The sequence below is a fragment of the Cynara cardunculus genome (assembly GCF_001531365.2).
Source record: "Cynara cardunculus var. scolymus isolate 2C chromosome LG 15, CcrdV1, whole genome shotgun sequence".
Classification (NCBI taxonomy): Eukaryota; Viridiplantae; Streptophyta; class Magnoliopsida; order Asterales; family Asteraceae; genus Cynara; species Cynara cardunculus.
Genome location: NC_037542.1, coordinates 13,222,916 through 13,233,268, shown reverse-complemented (window position 1 = coordinate 13,233,268; position 10,353 = coordinate 13,222,916). Strand labels below are relative to the sequence as shown.

Here is a 10,353-nt window from a genome sequence, read left to right as displayed (position 1 = left end):
GAGAGAGAAAGAGAGATGGAATAATGTCATTTTTCAAACTTTTAGGTAATTTAATGTTATTTACTATGTCTTTTTTGACATTTTTATTAGGTAGAGGAGGTGCAAATAACAACCTCTATCCAAATGGTTAAATATGGACATCACAACTGCTTATGCAAAAACAATATAAACATTTTCTAAAGATTTTAGATGTTGCTTCTTTGGAAGTAACAGAAGTTTCCTTATTGGAAGCTAAAAATAAGACGATATGTTTCATTTAGGACTTTGTTTCGCCAAGGAGAAACAAATTGTTGTTTATCAAAGATATCAAACGTATTGGAGGTTTAGTTATTATAAATTTATATGAGTTTGGTACATATTTGTTTTTGGTAATATTGTTTTGAATCTTTTTCTTTTACAGGGTTTGTAAACTGGTATACAGATAGGGACCATCCATGTAAATAGTTTGATACATGGGTTCGAATCCGATTTTTCCTAGTCTTTTCCTAGTTGGGTTGTACCTTACTTAACTGTAAGGTGTTTGACAAATCTTACTTTTACCTGGTTTTCAGATCAGCTGACTAATCTTCTAGATGATCATAAATGACTTAAAAGTCATTGCAGGTGAACCTACAAGAGTTTTGCAGCACCTAAATTTGAACCCAACTTCAAACATTGAAGAACCCTAGTTGAATGTCATACAACCACTCTACTATATTGTTATTCTTGTCAAGGATAGATAACAGGTCTATATACATTTCATCCGCAGTCTTAAGCATTCAAATCCCATGAATACATTTAATATGTGAGAATTACTTGATACATATGTTGCAACTAGCCCCAAACAGATACTAGCTCCTAAAAACCCAAATGAGAATATGATATAAAATCAGACTGCCGTTGTGAAACTAGACTCATCATCATCATCATCATCCTGCTTGGCTTTTTTGCTTCTCGTCTCAACTCCTGCACTTATAGGCGACGAGCATTTCCCGTCATCCTCTATTTTCCTCTTTGTAACTTCACTCATCCTCGTAATTTCTGGCTTAAGACTCGTCGTACCACTCTCCTCTGCTGTCTTGTTATTGCTAGCACCTGCTTTCTTTTTCTTGTTACTTTTAACAGCTGAAGTTTTTGCAATGGCTTCTCTTTTATCGCTTCCCTTGGCCTCATCGTTAGATGAATCACATACGACATTCATCTCATCCTGGAAAACAACAGCCTCAGACGTCTCTGGCTTCAAGTCTTTTACCTCAGCCTCGGGTTTCTCATCTTTAACATCATCGGTTTTCTCATCTGTGTCCAATATTTCATCTCCCAGCACTGCACTTTCCTCCATTTCTTTGGTCTGCCTTTGAAGTGATTCAATCACACTCATCAATTCCCTATTCACCTGTCAAAAGAATGAAATCATTTTGCAGCCATATCATGCCTAAGATTATCCTCAAGATAGAGAAATACATTACATTATCCCATTTACTTCTAGTATAGGTATATGTATAGATACTCGATATACCTGGGGATTTTGCAGGTATTCAGAAATGTCATTCGAGCAAGAAGGGCATTTCATGATGTTCTTCTTTGCCCTTAATGCCCGTCTACCTTCACATGTCCTCTCCTTCATAAAAGTTTGTCCAGCAAAGGTATCTTGCAAACAGGACTTGCAAAAATTGTGTGCACAGGGAGTAGTAAGCGGGAGAGTCATCACTTTATGGCAGATGAGGCAGCAGAACTCTGCAGTACAAATACGTCATGCTTGCCATATTTAGAAACAGAAGCACAAAAGGTTTAGGCAACCGGATTCCTAGCAGAATACTCCATCCACCCCAAAACAAACGTCCATATTTCTATTTTAGTTTGTCCCAAAATGCATGTCCGCTTTCAAAAATAGATATTAAATTTCCAGTTCTACCCTTGATTATGATGTACGAATTCAAAAGTTGATGAGAGAGAATGTTTGTCTCTATCACTGAGAAGATAATTGTCTTTCGGTTAATTAGAAAGTATAATAATTATAAATTTTCTTAAACCGTGTGGATTTTTTTTTATTGTGGACATTTATTTTGGGACGGAGGGAGTGTATCATTTGTTGGTACAACGATACAAGTAAACGTGAAGAATTCCATGTATTATTAACAAAGTACAAACCTTTCAGTAATCGTTCACTCACAGACATCATTTGTGTTTTACGACGGACTTTCTTTGTGCGATTCCCATCCTCAACATCTCCATTATCTGCATGTTTTCTGCTTCCTGGTGCAGGTACTTTCCACAACCAACAAGCTTTCTCATCCTGCACAAAAGAACTTACAATGTGATAATCAACTGATGGCATTTCCATAATAATCAAAAGAAAACATTTAAGATAGAACAACAACCAACTACATCCACATCATAAACATACAGTGAAAGCACAAGTAATCCTACAGTAAGAAGTTGCATGATCTCACATCGTAATCCCAAGATGGAGTACCCTTTCTCTCTGTTATATCTGTTGCATTTTTCAGCTCCTTAATGGAAGGAAAAGGCCTTGGACGATCCCCATTTTCATCACTGTAGAATTGCATGTAGATGTAAATAACTCAAAATTTATCTGAACTAATAAATGATGCAAAGTGCAACAATCATGATAGCAATGACAAACCTTGTCCATGGAGCAGGATCATTATCACAACGAACAAATAGATACCGGCATACTTTGTATCCCTATAAAAGCACAATCGTCAGCTAACAAGTTTGAGAAGGATTATATCATGACTGCTGTTAATATTAACATCAACCAAAAGAGTGATAACCTACTTGAATTCCAGGCTTCCTCCAGCATTTTTCAATCCTGTAAATCCCATCATACCGTACTCCTTTCTCCGGTGCATAAGCAGATCGTTTTTCCTTGTGTGACCTGTCCATATAAATCAAGGATTATTCATTAAAAATTCATCCATGTACCAAAAAGTGAAACAAATAAGACTAACAACATAAACAAGTCATAGGTTTCATTTGGACTAACAAATGGCTTTCTTTTAGATTATATCGTATATTAGGATGTAAACTAATATCTCTAACTAAAAAAATGAAACATCTCTAGTCTTCTTCTAGCTAATGGAGTAACAGAAAAAGGAACATATTGTGAAATATCACTGCTGATTAACACGCATGTTAAAATTTTACAACCTTCAACCATTGAAAAATAATATCAGAACCATTCAAGAGAAGGCAGCACCACTATGGCACTACCCTGCATTGTTTTAAAATGCACCAATAAAATATTGAACTGATAATCAAACCAGTCCAATTTATTAATTAGTAAAGTAAGGCAGTCTAGATATCTAAATCACCCTCTACACCAACATATCAAAAAGGTAGTAACTTTTGCAAATGCGTTCTTGTCTCTTCGAAGAAACAAAGATCAACCATATAAAAACTATAGACATTTGAAGACCATATAAGTAGTTCCTGTTTATATTTGTTCTTCCCGAATGAGGATGGAACTGTCTAAGATCAATCGAGTATTACATACCAGGTGATGGGTAGTATAGACGGTTGTGAATTTTGACATCTAGCAAACTATGACTTTGATACATAGATTCATGATTAGGTCTACTTATAAAAAATGTCACAAGACCATACCTCACAACACGTACTGGGTAGCCTTTTCTGCAACTAACCCGTAAAGCTTCATTATACTTCTCAAACTTCTGATCAAATGACTGCGTCTTGTTGGTCCTTTTATTTCCACTCAAGTCTCTTCCACCACTGTCAATAACAAAGAAAGAAAGGCATGGAGAAGAAAATATTCACAAATAAACCTACTTGTCCTGGTAAATAGAGTTATGCAACAAAAATTGAAACTTCTACTTCAATTAAAAAGTACATCTGTTTTACAGTACTACCATCTGCCGCAAACTGAAGAATGGTGAGAGATAAGCAGTTGATGAACTAAACAATTCTGTAAGTAATGTCACTTCAAACTTGACATGGAACTTGTAAGATGACAATAAAGTTCTTTAACAAAGAGCACATCTGGCATCAAAACCTCATTATAAATGTGAAACATCACATACCTTCCCGTGTAGAGGAACCACTCTCCATGATCTTCATCATCTTCATATCCTCCAGATAGTGCCACAGATTGTGCACCATAATCAGACTGCCCAGATATCCCAGCAACATGAGGAAGATGAACCCCCCACTGTCTACATTCCATACGATCTTCCCAAGTTTCCCCAACAAGAACTCCCGTTCCTCTCTCTGGATCATTCTCTGCAAGAATGGGTCCAAAATGATCAGGTGGAACTGTGACAAATATTTTTCCACTGCATGCATTAGCCTTCCCAGACTTCTTTGCGCGCTCACTGGTATATGCTTTGTCTGGTCTGTTTTGGTTTAGAACAGAATTGTAGGCTTTAGGTGGTCCTGTAGCAGCATGTGACCTGGTCATCTTCGCCATTCTAATTGCAATAACAAGGGATGAGTTGATTCGAGGCTGACTTGCCATTTTAGGAGGAATTGTAGTTCGACAGATGGCACAAGTACGTTTCCCTTGGCCAACCCATTTCTCAAAGCACTTCAGGCAAAAGTTGTGACCACAGGGTGTCTGTAACATAAACATATAGTCTTTAAGTAGAGCTAGATAGATTCCATAATGCAAGCACAGGAACTTCTTTTACAATTACTAAGGTCAACACTGATCAGCACAAATAAGGAGCAACACATGGGTCAGCAGTTATCGTGTGTCTCCTTTTATAAATGAACCAGCAACCTCGGGGAAAAAAACCAGAGGACCAACTCCGAACTCACTTTGATCTCCATTCATATTCAGCTATGAAGATCAATCAAGTCACTTGGAACCACATGAACTACGTGAAAGTGTAGCTCAGCAAGAGAGCGATGTGACTAGATACTTGTATTAATAAATGAAGAGACACCAACCTAAGGGAAATTAGTGAGGGCAAGTGAAGATATCAATGCTTCCTTTGCTTCCAACAAGAACTAATATAGCAACAAACTTTGTTACGACCTCGACTATAAGCACAAAAACAGGAAGCAACCAAAAGATTCCAACCAAACACTACAAAAAAGTACCCAAATCCGATCATGAATGCTTTCATCCGGGCAATTCAGTGATATTTACCAACACATGGACCACCATTCTACCAGAAGCTGAAATATTCCATTTTTACCCATTTTCAGCAAAAAAGCAATGATCAGTGACAACTGAATATTTCATGAAGGCTTTTTGTGCGTATATGGAACAAGTACTTGTTGAAACATTAATTGTACTACATATGGACATAAATCACCATGATGGTAATGCCGGTGTTTTTAATAGGGGATGCAAGACTTGCAACATATTTTAGTAGTTGGAGTTTATTTGTTCATTGGTTAAAGATCATCGGAGAAGGATTTAGGGTTTAGAGTAAGGCCAACACAAATCCCAGACTATATCCTGCTAGATATAAAGAAATGTATGTAATTCAAAAGTCAAGATGTTGCTCTGAGAAACGATACCGTGACGGGTCTCTCCGGTAGCTGCATGCAAAAGGAGCAGTTGAAGCTGCCGCTGAGAAGCTTCAGAACATCGCTATCGCCGCCGACGCCGATCTCATTTTTGGCATCAATTCCTTTATCACCATCATCAGATCCTCCTCCACTCAACAACTGCTGTCGTCTCTTAGCCTTCTCTTGGTCAGAGAGTGAGGCATCCGACTCAATGACCCGAATAGCGGCAATCAGCGTAGCAGATGGCTCAGATCCCGATGTAACGGCGGATGGAGGCGGATGAGATGAAATGAGATTAGAACAGTCGGGACACTCCCATTGGGCAGCATCGGCTAGGGTTTGGGGTCGAACAGATAGACAGTCAAGATGCCAAGGAGTGACACATGTCTTGCAGGTTAACGTCTCTTCCACCGGCGGCGTGATTTTGCAGATCATGCACCGATCATCTCCGTCGCAGGGAAGGTCACTATCATGAGCCATGGAAGATGCAGTAAGGGTGAAGGATAAGGGTCTGAGAGAGATCGAGTGAAATCAGTAATAGTAGTAGGTATTATACTTGATTATGCTGATGATGATGATGACGATGATGGTGGTTTATATATATATATTATATAATAATCATCATCTGCAACTGGTAGGTGTTGAATTTGAAATTTGGACATCAAGAAATCGAAGATAATTGAAATTGGATTTGCATTTGAATTTTCCCTCTTCTTATTTCTGATTCCAAATATGGTAAATGCTTCATGATCTCATAATAGTATGAGAATCCTCCATTTTTTTGTTTCCCTTTTTATGCAACAAACACTTCAATTTGGGGGTGTTTGTGTAAGTGTTATGAATTTGATGGTTGTTGTTTTGTTAATCAAATCTACCGCTTGATTGGGTATATTTTTTTTAATACAGTTTTGAAACCAGTATTGTTATATAATACAGATTTTATTACTTATGGACAGTATTGTTATATAATACAAATTTTATTACTTACTGAGATTAATTATTTTATCGTAAGACATAACATCCATCTACTTTGTCGTTTGCAATCACTATATCCATTATTAATTATATGATGGTTCATAATTTCATTAATAGTGAAATTTTAAAACAACACGTAACTGATAGGGGAGATGGTTGATTTTTTGTGATATGTATGTGCATATCTTGTAGGCACGTAGGTCCGTCGTGAAAATCTGAATGTCTATTTAATGAAAACACGGGTTTCGTTGAGTTTGCCTGCTTCTGATTTGGTGGGTATGACGGTAAGCTGAAATTTTTCGTGTATTTCTTTCATAAACACAGATACATTATCCCGTATGTTTATCATATTGGTGTCGGTTGTGATGTTGATATTTAAGGTTGGGAAATTGCCCGTGACCACATGAATTTCTATTTATTATGGGAATCATTTAAAACATTGTTTTAATTTGTGTTATGTTGCGTATATTGACCATTTAATATTTATTTTGTAAATATTAGATTAAAACCATGAATACAGGTTTTATTGAGTAATGTATTATTTAATAAAATTTGGAATTAAATATAATAATGTTAGGAAATATTTATTTATTATTTTAAAATATTTGAAAAGTTATGATTGTAACATAAAGTCATGAACCATGACGTTATTTTATGTTTATATACGCAGATTGATTTTTTTTATGTTATATGTGGATGCGATGATATTTTATAATCAATGAAGCTATTGTATTGTGGTTTCTTTTCGATACACGTAAGAATACCGTGTCATGTTGAAGTGTTTGTGTTAAGCGTATTGATTGGCACTTGCGTAAGACAAACGAATTAACTCGTTTTCCGATATCTACGAATGCAAATTTAAATTCATTATCGTTTGCTTAAAACATTTGTCCAAAAATTGAAGTTGGGATATGCACACACAAATATACATGCGAAGGATCGTGTAAGAAATGAGGTTATGGTGAGAAACGTAATAAGATATCTGAATTATTGATCACTTTTAATCTTCTGTCCACCCATGAATTGCGTTTTAGAATATAATTGATCTAATGCATCTCAGTACACCTCATTAGTGTTGACATTCAATCAGGATTCATCCAAGGTGGAGATCGTTTTTTTACATTTCTCGCCATAGTTTCCCTTCTCATCGGAACCCAACCCTATATATATATATATATATATCACGATCATTTGTGTGTGATGTTCAGAAAGAAAAAAGACATGTAGTATGATATGTTGGCTCGGAGTAAAAAGGGTGAAGAATTACTGAAAGAATATTGATTCACTCGAAAAATAGAAAGAGAACGTTATAATTGCATCGGAGATTTATCAAAATAAAACCTTGACACTTGGCTAGAACCATATTTTTACGGTAACAACTTATGAAAGTGTAGTGGAAGTTGCATTGATACATCTCGTGTGTGTATACGATATACCTAATATTTTCGGATTACTGTTTATACCTAGTGTAAAAAAACTGTCGTTCTCATCGTGTTAAACCTATCAAGGTATGTAACTGGATAAGTATCAAAGTATGGATTACCATGCATCGACGGTGCAACAGGCTGTAATGGTTTGTGCACGAAGGGGCAATTAGGTATGTTGATGATCAAAACGGACCATTTAACCTTTCAAGTGGTTATCTGTAGTTTCGTCCAACCCATGTGTACCGTATCATTATTTCATCACCTTTTGTACCTTTCGGCCTTTGTCTTTTCATTCTAGGTACGACATTCGTTCTTAGACTCCCTACTCACAAATTTGAGAACGCTATTTTTTTTAGACATGATTGATATTACGTTACAAATATCTAAAAAACGTGTCTTATTTTAGGATGTGAATTTATTTTAAACATCAGATGCTTTTTCTAACAGCCATTTAAAACACAACCTAGAATAATTTTTTCGTCTTTTTTAGAACACATGACAGTGGTAACTAAATCTTAATTGGCTAAGTTCATGATATCTGAATCCAATTGTCGGATATTTAAACCATACAAAAATTCCACTTAAAAAAACCGATAAAACCCACAAAAACCAATGATAATATTAAACAAAACCTGATCATGAGACCTCCAACAAAAGTAATACTTTATGATAAAGCAACAAAAGTAGCGTATATTACACAACAACATAATTATGAGTTTAGGCCCCTTTGATGTTTGACTATAACTAAACATGAATACGATTGATTGGCTTCTTGCTAGCACCTCGAATAAAAAAACATTGAAAACATTTTAAATAGATTCTGCAAAATGAATAATTTAAATTGAAAATCTCTAGTAGTATCGTAGTCTTTGACCTCCTAGAAGATCATGGGTCCAAACATCAACAAATGTGAGTAGGGTGTGTGAGTTTATTTGTTGCATCTGTCGTATATAAATATTATATAATTAAAAAAATGTTTACAGTTTTAGATATTACAACATTTCCTTTGATCATGTTATTAAAATATTTAAACATTTAATAAAATATTGTTGTTTCCTTTAAACATTTAATTTCAAAGTTTCTTATAAAATATAAATTTGAAGGTGTCATAAAGTTTTGAAAAAAAGATACATCGATAGTATCAAATTAAATATTTAAAAGTTCTTGTTTTTTTTTTTGTAATTTATTTAATTCAAATTTTTTATTATAATTTAATTTAAATTTAATAATTAAGTCACTTATTTTTGGTTTAATAATATAATTTTTTACAAAGATTGTCCTAAATATATTTTAGATTTTTTTTATATTTAAATTGAGATACTTATCTATTATTTGATTATGTTTATCTGCAGTTAGTTACATGAATTCAAACATGAAGTTTTAATAAGTTGTGCATTTGAACAATTTACTTGTAATATTAAATTTTAAATAATATGCATCAATAAACAATACTTAATGCATAAAAAATGATTTTTGTGAGTTTTTGTCAAATGTTTTATAATATAACTAGAAGAGTACTCACACAATGCAGCGAAATACATGTCGATCTTAATGTTTCGTTTTATATTTTGGCTCTATCGATTTTATTATGCGATTTTATGTGCTTCTGAGAAAACGAATATGTTTTTATTTTTGAATAAAATATAAATTTGAAGATATTATAAAATTTTGAAAAAAATAATCGATATTAGTATCAAATTAACTATTTAAAAGTTATTATTTTTGTGTAATTTCTTTAATTCAAATTTTTATTATAATTTAATTTAAATTTAATAACAAAGTAATTTATTTTGATTTAATTATACGGATAATAATTAAATATTTTGTTAGAACACAATAATTATCCTAATTATATTTTAGATTTTTTATATATTTAAAATGAATTATTTATCATGTATTTGATTATGTTTATCTACAGTTAGTTATACGAATTCAAACATAGAGTCTTAATAAGTTGTACTTATATAAAATTTACTTGTAATCTTGAATTTTAAGTAATATACATCATAAACAATACTTCATGTATAAAAAAAATAGTTTTTAAGAGTTTTTGTCAAATGTTTTATAATATAGTGTATATATATATATATAGTGTGTGTGTGTGTGTATATATATATACTAGAAGCGTACTCGCGCAATGCAACGAGATACATCGTGATTTTAATATTTCATCTTATTTTTTATCTTAGTCGATGTTATAATATCGCTTTATGTGATTTTGAGAAAACAATGATGTTTTTATTTTTGAATAAAATATATGTTTGAAGATATCATCAAAATTTGACAAAAATATATCAATATTAGTATCAAATTAACTATTTGAAATTCCTCATTTTTTGTGTAATTTTTAATTCAATTTTTTATAATTTAATTTATGTACAATAATGAAGTAATTTATATTTGGTTTAATAATATAATTTTTTTATAAAGATAGTAATTATTTATTTTGTTGTAACTCGATAATTATTCTAAT

General features: G+C 33.3%; 1 protein-coding gene across 1 annotated transcript; it reads right to left on the bottom strand.

The window, feature by feature from the left end:
* Positions 1–670: 670 nt before the first annotated feature.
* LOC112527581 (E3 ubiquitin-protein ligase ORTHRUS 2-like) lies at positions 671–5,958 on the bottom strand. The gene is made up of 9 exons (XM_025138302.1): positions 5,488–5,958; positions 4,041–4,573; positions 3,607–3,732; positions 2,779–2,878; positions 2,624–2,685; positions 2,430–2,532; positions 2,128–2,272; positions 1,496–1,713; positions 671–1,372 (listed from the first exon to the last, which is right to left on the bottom strand). The coding sequence occupies exons 1-9, from the start codon at positions 5,956–5,958 to the stop codon at positions 869–871; spliced, it is 2,262 nt and encodes a 753-aa protein (XP_024994070.1). The 3' UTR covers positions 671–868.
* Between the last annotated feature and the right edge of the window lie 4,395 nt (positions 5,959–10,353).

Coding starts and splice junctions, on each gene's coding strand:
- LOC112527581 (XM_025138302.1), bottom strand. CDS start 5,958: ATGGCTCATGATAGTGACCTTCCCTGCGACGGAGATGATCGGTGCATG. Junction 3,733..4,040: donor TGGTTCCTCTACACGGGAAG/GTATGTGATGTT, acceptor TGTTATTGACAG/TGGTGGAAGAGACTTGAGTG. Junction 1,714..2,127: donor GAGTGAACGATTACTGAAAG/GTTTGTACTTTG, acceptor TTTGTACTGCAG/AGTTCTGCTGCCTCATCTGC.